The sequence below is a fragment of the Anolis sagrei genome, chromosome 2 (assembly GCF_037176765.1).
Source record: "Anolis sagrei isolate rAnoSag1 chromosome 2, rAnoSag1.mat, whole genome shotgun sequence".
Lineage (NCBI taxonomy): Eukaryota > Metazoa > Chordata > Lepidosauria > Squamata > Dactyloidae > Anolis > Anolis sagrei.
The window spans coordinates 22,237,582-22,252,310 of NC_090022.1; the positions used below are offsets into that span (position 1 = coordinate 22,237,582).

Sequence of the window (14,729 nt, forward strand, 5' to 3'; positions counted from 1 at the left end):
AGACATCTGCACTTGTTCCTATCTGGAACTGATGGCAGCTGTCTTGACTGCCATCCCACATAACCAAAGCTCAAGCAGCCCAGGGTTTGATATTACAGTCCCCTGTTGTCAACTCTCGCTTTCATGACTGTCACAAGCCACAATACTCAGACCTCCCGTCTTGTGGGCATTTTGACTCATGTCACCTAGACCACCCACTCATTCAGTAAGATGAGAATGGGAGAGAGGGGCTAACCCCTCTCCCAGCTTCTTTAGCAAAATACTTTTTTGGCTGGTGACAACTGCCATATAGAGTGGGGGAACCATAAGGTATGCTGCTAATTGGCATGGCTGAGCCAGTGGGACCTCTTGCCTTCTCCAAGATGGCTCAGTGAATCCCAAATGCTACACTCGCCCCTCATTAGTAGTCACTGTAGAACTGTTCTAGACCTGTTCTCTAGGGCCCCATCTGCACTGACCATTTAATGCAGTTTCAAGGTGACTCTAAACTGTGTGGTGGCCACAACATACACATTGCAGCATGCATTAAAGGGCATGCAGTGCACTAAAGAAGTTGCAGGAAAGTCCAAAAATGGATAAATTATGCTGCATGAGATCCCAGTATTTCCCAGATCCAGGACTAAATCAGTTCCACATAATGCACACTGTATTGTATACATTTGCTTCTGCTGAAGTGGGGCAAAGAGACCAGAACTGGGGCTGTCAAGAAATATCCCAAGGGCATGGCTGGGCAGCAGAGTGTTAATTGGCCTCCTGGAAAGTATAAATAATCACCTCTGCTTTTATCTGTCACTCTCTCTTTTTTCACCCCTATCTCTCCAGTGCCTTGATGTGCATCTCTTTAGAATAGGCATGGGCAAACCTCGGCCCTCTGGGTGTTTTGGACTTCAACTCCCACAATTATGGTAGGCCCACCCTGAGGGCCGAAGTTTGCCCATGCTTGCTTTAAAATATGAAAGAGGGAGGGAAACCGACAGAATGGTTTGAGCCCATGTTCCATGTTCAATGTAATCTCTATCCTGGCCTCAGACCAGCTCTAAGCACCTGTTTCTGCCAAACCAGTTCCAAGCTGCATTATAGTGTCAGCGTAAATGTGCCCCGGAGCAGCAAATTTGTGTGCTAGTTTGTTGGGTGGCAGACAACAGGATATAGACCTTGGAGCACTCAGCTTTTTGCACTGTGCTAGCTGCAGCAACCCAGGAATTATTGTGTAATGCAAAAATAACTTGTTAAAGAGCTGTTAAGGAGGGATCAAATCCTTGTGCCAGAATGGGTTTTGGCTGCATACTACCATGATAATAAACATCCAGCTTTCACCATCACGACCATTTTATTGTAATAAGCTTGTATTTTAATGAAGGGTATCTGCATTTATACCCTTTGTGATTTTGAACAAGTCAGTCCTTGAACTTTATGGTTTTGTAGATTATAACCAGAATCCTAAATCATGCCGAGAATCAGGTTGGCAGCCAGTGAATCTGTTTGTCTTTTATTCTCCTCAAAATGTGTCAGTCTTTAAAACGCCATAAGAATGGTCATTATTTTTTTGTTTTTTAAAAATAGTTTTATTAAGTTTTCAAATATACAAAGATAAAATCTCAGGTCTTATATACAAGTGATAAATAGAAAAGAGATAGTAGAAATAGAAAAAAAAAAGAAAAAGAAAAAAAAATCCAGAAAAAGAGGAAAGAATGGTCATTGTTGATCTTTTGTCTACAATGAACTAACAGCACTCCCAAAAATAAAGCTGAAATGTTGAAAGCCTTGAATGGCTTGATACTTGAGGAAGTCTCTCTCCGAAAACATATCTATCCAATCCATGAACTGAGTTCTGTAGAGGCAGGCATGTGAAAAGGCCTTACTGGTACATTATTTAAACTGTTATGTTTATTCATATCATAATCTGATCACCTTGCTCAATATACCCCCTATGCATGGGGGTATTGGGGTAACGATACAAAAGGTTTGCTAGGGTAGACCCTCTTTCATTCAGACTCAGCCCCCCCCCCCCCCCCCGAATCAAACTCAGCCCCTCCCGAATCAAAATCCTGGCTACGGGCCTGTGTAGAGGTATTCCTCATGTCCCACCTGCCGGGATATTAAACTGAAGGACAACATGGGAGAGGGTCTTCTTTATTTTATTTACAAGGTTATGGAATATCCTCATCTAGCAGGCCTAAATGGCGCTCATCTAGCAGGCTTAAATGGTGTCATTCTGGTGTCAAAAACATTACTTCTCAAGTTCAATCAAGATCTAGCTTTCTGTAACTTTATAACATTTCATCTGGTCCTATCTTTGGAGTCTGCAGAAAGCAAGAATGCCCTCTCCACCCAGTAGCTTCCTGAGAGGCATTCAGAGAGCGGTTATGGTCAATTGCCCTAAGTTTCCTCTTTGTCAAGTTCCATTAACTTTTCTTCTTTGTTGCCCCATAAACATGGTCAATTTGCCTATATCTTACTTAAAACAGGGTTGTTGCACAGAAGTAGGAATTTCAGCAGTGGGTGCTTCTCATGCAATATGCCTTCTATTTTCCACTGCTAATACTGGATGCTCCCGGTTTTGGTTTTTGTTACTTGCTGGTGTTACCTCTGCGTCGGTTGAAAGCAGCAGCAGCATACACATGTTTGCAAGTGCAAGGTGCCCTCCCCTTGGGCTCCAAAGGGAATAAAATGCAAATATGTCTATTTCCGTGTTTTGGTCCTTCTCATACCTTCCGAATTTTTCAAACTTTCTCATATCTGGAACTGGACACAATATTTCAGATGAGGCCCAATCAAATCAGAATAAGTGGTGCTATATCTTCCCTTGATCTAGACACCATACTTCCATTGATGCAGCCTAGTATCACATTGGCTTTTTAGCTGCCCTGTTGACTCATGTTAAAGTTGTGGTTTATGTAAGGACCATCTACACTGACCATTTAATGCAGCTTGAAATTCAAGATGACTTTGCGGTGGCTACAAAATGGATACTACCAATAGGCATAGCGGTTTGGATTAAAGGGGTAACACGATATTAAAGAAAGCAGCAGGAGAGTCTGAGTTCAGCCCTTTAATGTACTGCAGCAGATCCCAATATCCCAGATCCCAGAGTGAGCTTAGCTCTGTAGATAGTGAAGCATTTATTTATTTACTCTATTTATATACTGCCTTTCTCACCCCTGGGGGAACTCAAAGCAGTTTACAGCAGACTAATGACAAAAATGCAATACCAACATACAGTAAAACAAATCAAAAAACCCATAATGATTAATTACTACATATAACTATGACTTAAAATAATTAAAATAATTAAACATAAGACATACATAAAATTTAACTATTCAGACAAAACATAAAAATCATACTAGTATATACATGATCACATGATCACATGATCCAGAAATCATAGACCATAGCCATTCCGATTGTCATTGAACATACTCTTTAATTATGTTTTGTACTGCATTATTTACTAGCCAAAGGCTTGATCTCAAAACCACATCTTCGTTCTCTTTCTAAAGGTCAGGAGGGAGGGCGCTGATATAATCTCCGAAGCCATGGCTCTTATCAAGCTCTCTGAAGCTCTAGGCGCTCATACTGCCTATTACAGGGAAAACCAGCTGACTTCTAATCTATCTAAGACACGGACATGTGCTTTTCATCTTAAGAACAGACAAGCATCTTGAGCTCTGAGGATTACCTGGGAAGGAATCCCACTGGAGCATTGCAGCGCACCCAAATACCTGGGAGTTACCCTGGACTGTTCTCTGATCTACAAGAAGCACGGCCTGAATACCAAGCAAAAAGTGGGCACTAGAAACATTATCATATGAAAGCTGACAGGCATAACCTGGAGATCACAATCAGATATAGTGAAGACATCTGCCCTTGTGCTTTGCTACTCTGCTGCTGATCATGCATGCCCAGTGTGGAACACATCTCACAATGCTAAAACAGTGGATGTGGTCCTTAATGAGACATGCCGCATTATTACAGGGTGTCTGCACCCTACACTACTGGAAAAATTACACTGTTTAGCTGTTATTGCACCACCTGACATCCGTCGGGAAGTAGCAACCAATAGTGAAAAGACCAAGGCAGTGACATCTCTGGCTCATCCCATTTGGATATCAGCCAGCACGCCAACAACTTAAATCAAAGAATAGTTTTCTAAGGTCTACAGAGACACTTGCTGGAACATCTCAGCAAGTGAGAGTCCAAAAGTGGCAGGTTCAAACCCAGCACCTCAATCCATGGCTGATACCAAATGGGAGACTCCCTTTTGGGCACACAGAAAACTGGGCGACTTGGAAGGTGCTGAACAGACTGCGCTCTGGCACCACAAGATGCAGAGCCAACCTTATGAAATGGGGCTACAAAGTGGAGTCCACGACATGTGAGTGTGGAGAAGAGCAAACCACAGACCACCTACTATGAAGTTCAACAGTGACAAATGGAAGATACTCCACTTAGGAAGAAAAAATGAAATGCAAAGATACAGAATGGGGGATGCCTGGCTTGAGAGCAGTACGTGTGAAAATGATCTTGGAGTCCTTGTGGATAACAGGTCAAACATGAGCCAACAATGTGATGCGGCAGCAAAAAAAGCCAATGGGATTTTGGCCTGCATCAATAGGAGTATAGTGTCTAGAGCCAGGGAAGTCATGCTACCCCTCTATTCTGCCTTGGTTAGACCATACCTGGAATCACACTGTGTCCAATTCTGGGCACCACAATTGAAGGGAGATGTTGACAAGCTGGAATGTGTCCAGAGGAGGGCGACTCAAATGCACAAGGGTCTGGAGAACAAGCCCTATGAGGAGCGGCTTAAAGAGCTGGACATGTTTAGCCTGAAAAAGAGAAGGCTGAGAGGAGACATGATAGCCATGTATAAGTATGTGAGAGGAAGTCATAGGGAGGAGGGAGCAAGTTTGTTTTCTGCTGCCCTGGATACTAGGAAGCGGAACAATGGCTTTCCATACAAGAAAGGAGATTCCATCTGAATATTAGGAAGAATTTCCTGATTGTGAGAGGTGTTCAGCAGTGGACCACTCTGCCCCAGAATGTTGCAGAGGCTCCTTCTTTGGAGACTTTAAACAGAGGCTGGGTGGCCATCTGTCGGGGGTGCTTTGAATGAAATTTTCCTGTTTCTTGGCAGAATGGGGTTGGACTGAATGGCCCATCAGGTCTCTTCCAACTCTATGATTCTATGATTCTACTACAGTGCAGCTTGAGCATTTGCCTTCATCCCCAACCCATTCTGAAGGGCAACGGGGGACAATGGTTGTTGAGCACAATGACTTGGTCAGCAGCACACCTAAAACAAAGAAAATAACATGGATGTAATTCAGGCACAAGGAATGTCAGGTGAACAGGGGTTCCCCATCTGGCTCATAAACTGCCACTACTTCTTATTATGAGAGACTCCCTCCTGGGCACAGAGAAAACTGGGCAACTTGGAAGGTGCTGAAGAGAGTGCGCTCTGGCACCACGAGATGCAGATCCAACCTTAAGAAATGGGGCCACAAAGTGGAGTCCCTGACATCAGGCCCGTAGCCAGGATTTTGTTTCGGGAGGGGGGGTGAGTTTGTTTCGGGGGGGGGGGCTGAGTCTGAGTGAAAGAGGGTCTACCCTAGCAAACCTTTTGTATCGTCACCCCAATACCCCTATGCATATGGGATATATTGAGCATGATGATCAGATCATGATATGAATAAACATAACAGTTTAAATAATGTACCAGTAAGGCCTTCTTGCCAGGCATGTAGCCGGGAGGAGGAGGGTGAGGGGCTTCAGCCCCCCCCCCCCAAATTCTCATGGTGGTTTGCGAGAAGGCCTTACTGGTGCATTATTTAAACTGTTATGTTTATTCATATCATGATCTGATCACCATACTCAATATATCCCATATGCATGGGGGTATTGGGGTAATGATACAAAAGGTTTCCTAGGCTAGACCCTCTTTTACTCAGACTCAGCCCCCCCCCCCCGAAACTCCCCCCTGAAAAAATTCAGCCCCCCCCCCCCCGGCTACGGGCCTGCTTCTCGCGGACCACCATGAGAATTTCGGGGGGGGGGTGGTGAAGCCCCCCAAGCTCCCCCCCCCCCCCCGGCTACATGCCTGCCTGACATGCGAGTGTGGAGAAGAGCAAACCACAGACCACGTACTGCAATGCAGCCTGAGCCTTGCCACATGCACAATGGAGGACCTGCTTATAGCAACACCAGAGGCAATACAAGTGGCCAGCTACTGGTCAAAGGACATTTAACAGAATGCCAAGTTTGCAAACTTTGTGTGTGTTTTTAAAAAGATACAATACAATTGTTTGGTTCTCTCCTGACACGATAAATAAATACATCATGCTCCGGTATCAATGCAGTCTCTGAAGCCTGCTCAGGACCTTTGGCTGCAGGAGTCTCTTCTTTAGCAAGGGACTTTCCTGACCCCTTCCCTCGTTCTTTTCTATGCCGCCAAACACACCCAGAAGCACACTGCCTGCCACTTGGCTGGGTGTCCTCTTCTGCCACCTGATTTGATGACGTGAATTTAGATTCATTCATACATCTCTCTCCAGCTCCTTCCTTGCAGACCTTTCACGTGACTCTTCTTCCTTGGCTGCCGATCGGGCTCTGCTTCCCTTTCAGCTCTCTGGCAAACAAGCCCCAGAGCACCGTCGCCGGCAGGTAAATCAAGGCGGCGATTTAGCTGGGGAACGAATGTATCTATCTGTGTCTTCTAGTCGCATGTCACTTATGGAGACTCCATGGATTTCGGGGGAGGGGGAGGGGGGGTGGTCTTAAGCAAGGGTGTCAGCTCCTCTTTCCGAAAGAACTTTGTCCGGAATGCCAAAACTCAGGAATTCTCCACCTCGAGGTCAGAGGCAGGGTTCAAGGTTTGTGTGTGTGTGTGTGTGTCGTGTCAGGAGTGACTTGAGAAACTGTAAGTCGCTTCAGGCGTGAGAGAATTGGCCGTCTGCAAGGACGTTGCCCAGGGAACGCCAGGATGTTTTGATGTTTTATCATCCTTGTGGGAGGCTTCTCTCATGTCCTCCGCACGAGGAGCTGGAGCTGACAGAGGGAGCTCATCCGCGCTCTCCCCGGATTCGAACCTGCGACTTGTCGGTCTTCACTGCGCCACCAGAGGCTCACATAGGGTTCAAGGTAGTACACAAGCTTTGTTTCCTGCAAAAAAAAAAAAGTTACTTGAAAACTGAAGTTTGAGAAAAGAATCTTCTTGGGAGGGATGGGGAGACTAGGCTGTTGGACCCTGACATGGCACAATGCTGTGAAATAATGGGATTTGTACTTTGGAGAGTTGTTGTTGTTCATTCGTTCAGTCGTCTCCGACTCTTCGTGACCTCATGGACCAGCCCACGCCAGAGCTCCCTGTCGGCCGTCACCACACCCAGCTCCTTCAAGGTCAACTTTGAAGAGTACTTAGATAATTTTTTTCCCAGAGATGTAGAAACATTATTTATGTATTTATTTATTTACTGGTATTATATTTTTACCCTGCTCTTCTCACCGTGAAGGGGACTCAGAGAGGCATCCAAGTGGGACGATTGTGATTGGTTATTGTAGTAATTGTTTATTAATTGTGTAATGTGTTAAGTTGTTAACTGTTTTTACACTGTTGCATTGAATTTTTGCTGTTCTTATTGGTTGTGAACCGCTGTGAGTCGCCTTCGAGCTGAGAACAGCGGTATATAAGTAAAGTAAATAAAATAAATAAATAAATAAATAAATATTCAATGCCATACAACAACACAACTTGCCCACGCATTCGCACCATGCTGCAATGCACTAAGCTCGCCTGCTCTCCCTTCCCCTGCTTGGAGTCTGAGACACAGCCTTCCCCTTGGTTGGGAGGCCAGTCAATTGCATCAGAGGAGGACTTTTGGTGGGAGGATTCGCCATCTGTTTCCAAAAAGAAAGAGAAGGACAGGCAGAGAGATCTTCAGCCTTCCCTGCCAAATATTATCTTTCTGATGGTCTTTGGCAACCCCACTGAAACCCCCTCGTGACCCCTCAAGGAGTCCCAACGCTAAATTAGATAAAAACATCCAGAGATGTAGAAAAAAGATTTGTTATTTATTTACTACTAGCCTTCCGCTGCCACATGTTGCTGTGGCCCAGTCTGTGTATATGTGTTTTCTGTTTGCATATATGTGTATAATATGTGTGTATATATTTGTGTATATGTGTATTTATGTGGTTATGCACATGCATCGTAATGTATTTTTGGGGTTTTTTTTTTGCTTTTTAAGTTCCTTATGCTATGTTTTTCAATATTTTTATGAGTGATGGTCACTCGTTGGCCTGATAGGTGTATTGTGTCCAAATTTGGTGTCAATTCATCCAGTAGTTTTTTAGTTATGTTAATCCCACAAAAGAACATTAGGTTTTAATTGTATAGATATGATTACCCCACTCTTCTCACCATGAATGGAATTCAGAGAGGCTTCAAAGTGGGCAGTATTCAGATACAATATACCTAAATAGTAAAGGTCAAGGTTTTCCCCTGACATTAAGTCTAGTGGTGTCCAACTCTGGCAGGTCGTGCTCATCTCCATTTCTAAGCTGAAGGGCTGGCATTGTCCATAGATGCCTCCAAGGTCATGTGGCCAGTATGACTGCATGGAGCACCATTACTTTCCCGTCAAAGCAGTACCTATTCAACTACTCACATTTGCATGTTTTCAAACTGCTAGGTTGGCAGAAGCTGGGTCTAACAGTGGGAGCTCACCCGGCTCCCCAGATTCAAACTGCAGACCTTTCAGTCAACAAGTTCAGGAGCTCAGCAGTTTAACCCACTGTGCCACCAGGGTCTTCATACAAAACATTACAATTAAAATTCATAGCATATTAAAATAAAATAAATTAAAACCAGTAATAATTTATTGTGCCATAAAGGTGTTTCTCAACATTCCTAATATCGCGACCCCTTAATACAGTTTCTTATGTTGTGGTGACCCCTAACTATAACATCATTTTTGTTGCTATTTCATATATATAAGTTTGCTACTGTCATGAAGCGTAATGTAAATATCTGATACGCAGGAACTATTTTCATTCACTGGACCAAATTTGGCACAAATACCCGATAGGCCCAAGTTTGAATACTGGTGGGGTTGGGGTGTGTGTGTGTGTGATTTTGACATTTGGGAGTTGTAGTTGTTGGGATTTATAGTTCACCTACAATCAAAGAGCATTCTGAACTCCACCAATGAGGGAATTGAACCAGACTTGGTACAAAGAACTCTCATGACCAACAGAAAATACTGGAAGGGTTTGGTTGGCACTGACCTTGAGTTTTGGAGTTGTAGTTCACGTACATTCAGAGAGCACTGTGGACTCAAACAATGATGGATCTGGACCAAACATGGCACAAATACTCAGTGTGCCCATATGTGAACACTAGTGGAATTTGGGGAAAATAGACTTTGACATTTGGGAGTTATAGTTGCTGGGATTTATAGTTCACCTAGAATCAAAGAGCATTCTGAACCCCACCAATGATAGAATTGGGCCAAACTTCCCACACAGAACATCCATGCCTTGAAGGGACTCTGGCACAAACCTTCCTCCAGCCTCACACTCTCTCCCTTGCCCTCACATTCGCACCATGCTGCCATGTGCTGAGCACACCTGTTTTCCCCTCCCCTGCTTAGAGTCTGAGAAGCAGCAATCCCCTTGGTTTAGAGGCCTGCCAATTGCATCAGAGGAGGACTTTTGTTGGAAGGATTCACAGTCTGTTTCCAAAAAGGAAGAGAAGAACAGGCGGAGAGATCTTCAGCCTTCTCTGCCTTGATATTCTGCTTTCTGGTGGTCTTTGGTGACCCCTCTGAAACCCACTCGCGACCCACCCAGGGGTCCCAACCCCCAGGTTGAGAAATGCTGAATTAGATTTATCTAGAGATGTAGAATTAGATTTATTCAGAGATGTAGAAGAATATTTATTATTTATTTACTATTTTTACCCTGCTCTTCTCCCCCTGAAGGGAATTCAGGGGGGCTTCCAAGTGGGCAATATTCAATGCCATACAACAACAGATAAAATACATAAATATTAGTAAAGGTAAAGGTTTTCCCCTGATATTAAGTCTAGTCATGTCCATCTCTGGGGGTGTGGTGCTCATCTCAATTTCTAAGCCAAAGAGCAACACAAAACATTTAAATTAAAATTCATAGCATATTAAAATAAAATAAATTTAAAACAGTAATAATTTATTGTGCCATAAAGTTGTTTCTCAACATTCCTAATGTCCCAACCGCTCAAAACAGTTCCTCATGTTGTGGTGACCTCTAACCATAAAATTATTTTTTGTTGCTACTGCATAACTAGAGAGTGCAGCCACACAGTAGAATTAATGCAGTTTGACACTATTGGAATGGCTATGAAATTATGGGATTTGTAGTTTAGTATCTGAAATGCAGGAAGTATTTTCATTCACTAGATCAAATTTGGCACAAATACTAGATAGGCCCAGATTTGAATACTGGTGGGGTTGGATGGGGATTGATTTTGTCATTTGGGAGTTGTAGTTGCTGGGATTTATAGTTCACCTACTATCAAAGAGCATTCTGAACCCCAACAATGAGGGAATTGAACAAGACTCTCATGTCCAAAAGAAAATATTGGAAGGGTTTGGTGGGCATTGGCCTCGAATTTTGGAGTTGTAGTTCACCTAAAATAAAAACACCCAGAGATGGAGAAAATAAAAACAGTAATGATTTGTTGTGCCATAAGCTTCTAGGGTGCAACTACACTGTAGAAGTGATGCAGTTGGGCTCCACTAGAACTGTGATCACATGATGCTATGGAATTATGGGATTTGTAGTGTGGTCAAGCATCATTCCTCTTTGGCGAAGTAGGCAAAATGACCTTGCTAAATTACAACTCCCAGGATCCTGGAGCACTGAGCCATGGGCTGTGAAAGTGATGCCAACTTGCATTAATTCTACAAATGCACCCTTGACAATCTCTGCCAGGGATCTCTTCATTATTATCTAGAAGCCCCCAGCGTTCCTTAAGATGGAGCCATGACAGGCCCCTTTTACACTGTTCTTATATTCCAGGATCTGATCTCAGGTTATTTACTTTGAAGTAGATTATATGAGTCTCCACTGTCAGAGAATCTGGGATCATATCCTGGGATATAGCACAGTGTAAAAGGGGGCCCCGTTGGAAGAGGATGAAATGGACAAAATTGTAGCGCATCAGAAACCCACAGGTTTGGAACTCAAATAGGCAACCCCACACCTCCAGTGAGTTTGTTTACTCACTTTGTGAAGCATAGATTTCCTCCTGCGGTTTCACCCTCCTTCCTTCCTCTTTCCTTCCCCTATTTTGGTTGTTTGTGTATTCATTTATTCATTCATTTTCTCTTTCTTTTTATTCCTCCTTCCCTTCCATCACTTACATCTATTGTAACTGACCAAAAAAGAAAGATCTGATTGATTGACTGGACTTATTAGTTTTAGACAGTTAAGCAAGGCTTGATTTGCATGGCTGTGAATTTCATAAGCTCCCACCCCATACACACACAGAAAAAAAACAATGACAACAGATTACATGTAAATGAAACATTTTTGGTATAGCAGGAGGAAGTTCAAGCGGGTGACTGATATCTAGTCTCTCACATTTAGTCATTCTAATAATCGTCACAACATATTTCATGCTATGCTATGACATGCTATGAGCTGACTGTAGGCCCACACAGCCATATAATCCAGAATATCAAGACAGAAAATCCCACAATATCTACTTTGAACTGGGATATCTGAGTCCACACTCCCATATATTTCAGTTCAAATCAGATAATGTGGGATTTTATTCAACAGTGTGGAAGGGACCTCAGTTGTTTCTGTTGGCTGAATGCTTTTCAGTAATTTGTCTTCCAACATGATGATGCTGGGCCCTTCCACACAGCCCTATATCCCACATTATCTGAGTATGGACTCATGCCCCTTCCACACAACCCTATATCCCAGAAGAGCAAGGCAGAAAATCCCACATTACCTGAGTGTGGACTCAGGCCCCTTCCACACAACCCTATATCCCAGAATATCAAGGCAGAAAATCCCACATTATCTGAATGTGGACTCAAATAACCCAGTTCAAAGCAGATATTGTGAGATTTTCTGCCTTGATATTCTGGGATATAGGGCTTATGTGGAAGCAGAGGTGGCCCTAGGTAACTTTCAACGGTAAGTAAACAGTATTTTGCCCCCCTCCCCCAACCAATCACTGATATATATTTTCTGATCATCGTGGGAGTTCTGTGTGATATATTTGGTTCAATTCCATCATTGGTGGAGGTCAGAATGCTCTTTGATTGTAGGTGAACTATACATCCCAGTAACTACAACTCGCATGTGCCCAAGGTCTATTTCCCCCCAAGAGCGCCTCAAGAGCGCCCCTGGGCAAAATCAACTATACTGCAAATGCTTACTTTGCGTAATGGGTTGAGCCGCCCCTGTGTGGAAGGACTCGCTGTAGTTCAAGGTAGATACATAAGATGGGGCCAGGCCAGTTAACCAAGGTCCCTTCCAGACAGGTGCTGTATCCCAGAATCTGCTCCCAGGTTTTCTGTTTTAAACTGAATTATATGAGTCCGCACTGCCAGATAATCTGGGATAAACAGAAAACCTGGGATCAGATCCTGGGATAGAGGACCTGCCTGGAAGGGTCGTAGGTATAAATGTGTAGTGTAGAAGTACTCCAGGTGAAATACCATATCTTCTACAAAATGCAGTCAAGCTTCAAAAACTTCATTATAGGTTTTTGAGCTCTACGTATTTAATTTAATTGTATAAAATTGACAAGTATTTTCCTAGTGCACACTTCACTTCAAGGAGGGAGGTGCTGACAGCTTAAATATTTCATATATTTTTTCTCATCTCTTTTTGATCTGGTTATAAATCAGCATCCTGACATTGGCACAAAAGGGGAAGGATCCACTGGGCAGCTAGGTCCTTCTTGCCCATGGGTTGCTGACTGCACGTACTTAGTATCAATGGTCCAATAAGTTAAAACATAGAAAAGTGAAGTGTTTTCTACTTCTTAGTATTTAGTCCAATATCAGAAAAAGGGTCCACTTGTTATATAGGCCCTGTTTTTAAAGTGTGTAGAAATAGGGAATTTTCAACATGTGATGAGGTCTCCAGTCTCTTCCTGACTGATTGCTTGGTTTCTTATTTCAGATGTTCCAAATCCAGGCGTGAAATTCATTTGAGACAGTAGTTTTTTCTAACAAGTGCTGTGTGAGAGAGTGAGAGATCCGGCAGCCAAATAGAGGAAAGATGGTCAATAACGAAGATAATCATGAAATAGAGATGGGTTTCATTCCTAATGGAGATAGCCAGCCAACATCTGAAGAAGGTAAGGAGAATCCCCCTCTATGAGGCAGGTGCTAAAATACAAGGCTATTTAATCAGATACTGTCAGATGCCGTTCACGTAAGCCTAGCAAGACTGTGCACCAGAATAGCACAGATTATGTGTACGCAGGGGCAACTTTATATGGAAAAAAAAAAGATTATTTTCTGTATTGGATTTTTAAAGATCTTTACATTTAGTAAACAAAGAGCCTAGGTCAAAGATATTGGCATAGATAACTATGGGGGACTCCTGATGATATTCAGTAAATTATTAATTACTGTTACTGGATAATGTGATTTTATAGCTGTAAGTGGTATTGTTTATGTTTTAATTGCTTTTAACCTCATTTAGATTTTTAACTAAATGTTATTTAATTTATTGTCGAAGGCTTTCATGGCCGGAATCACTGGGTTGTTGTAGGTTTTTTTGGGCTATATGGTCACGTTCTAGAGGCATTTCTCCTGACGTTTCGCCTGCATCTATGGCAAACATCCTCAGAGGTAGTGAGGTCTGTTGGAATTAGGAAAAAGGGTTTATATATCTGTGGAATGACCAGGGTGAGACAAAGGACTCTTGTCTGCTGGAGTTAGGTGTGAATGTCATTCAGAAAAAATTGAAGACCTGGATGTGGGACCAAGCTTTTGGACATTCTGGCAGCTAAAGGAAAGACCTCGATGATGGGCAGGAATTGATGGAAGGGAATGGATATTTGGAACTCTGAACACTGAGCATGAGATGGTTTACTATTGTATTATGTACTGATGATTTTAACCTGTTAACTGTTTAATTGTTTTTATGTATGTATGCATATTTGATATAGGCATCGAATTGTGCCTTCTTTTTTAAGCCGCCCTGAGTCCCCCCTTGGGGGTGAGAAGGGCGGGGTAGAAGTAACTGAAATAAATAAATATATAGGGACCACCAAACGCAGCACACAAACACGAATCAAGGAACATGAAAGGCACTGCAGACTACTTCAACCAGAGAAGTCAGCCATAGCAGAGCACCTGATGAACCAACCTGGACACAGCATTTTATTTGAGAACACACCCTCAGATAATGTGGATTTTACTGCCTTGATATTCTGGGATATAGGGCCATGTGGAAGGGCCCTGGGGGTGCTTCCAGACAGTACTAAATCATGTGTTTTAAACAGGGGCAAAAAATCCTGGAACTTTAGAAGAGGTCTACATACAGACCTGTTAGTCCCGGGATTTCTGCCTCTGCTGTCCAGACTTGATGCTGTGTTGCAAGATTTAGAGGTTCCCAAGATGGCTGCCATGGGACTTCCACTGGAAACTCTGATTATTTTTTTAAAAAACTTCAAGATGAAGATATGCAGAGAATCACTGCAGCAAATCACT

At 43.0% G+C, this 14,729-nt stretch overlaps 1 protein-coding gene across 1 annotated transcript in view; it reads left to right on the forward strand.

Annotated features, from left to right (window-relative positions):
* Positions 1–6,537: 6,537 nt before the first annotated feature.
* LOC132766746 (C-type lectin domain family 2 member B-like) overlaps positions 6,538–14,729 on the forward strand; it is a 31,105-nt gene continuing 22,913 nt past the window's right edge. The window contains exons 1-2 of the mRNA XM_060761050.2: positions 6,538–6,666; positions 13,189–13,366. Coding sequence (XP_060617033.2) covers positions 13,288–13,366 — 79 coding nt within the window. The 5' untranslated portion in view covers positions 6,538–6,666; positions 13,189–13,287. The remainder of the gene's footprint in view (positions 6,667–13,188; positions 13,367–14,729) is intronic.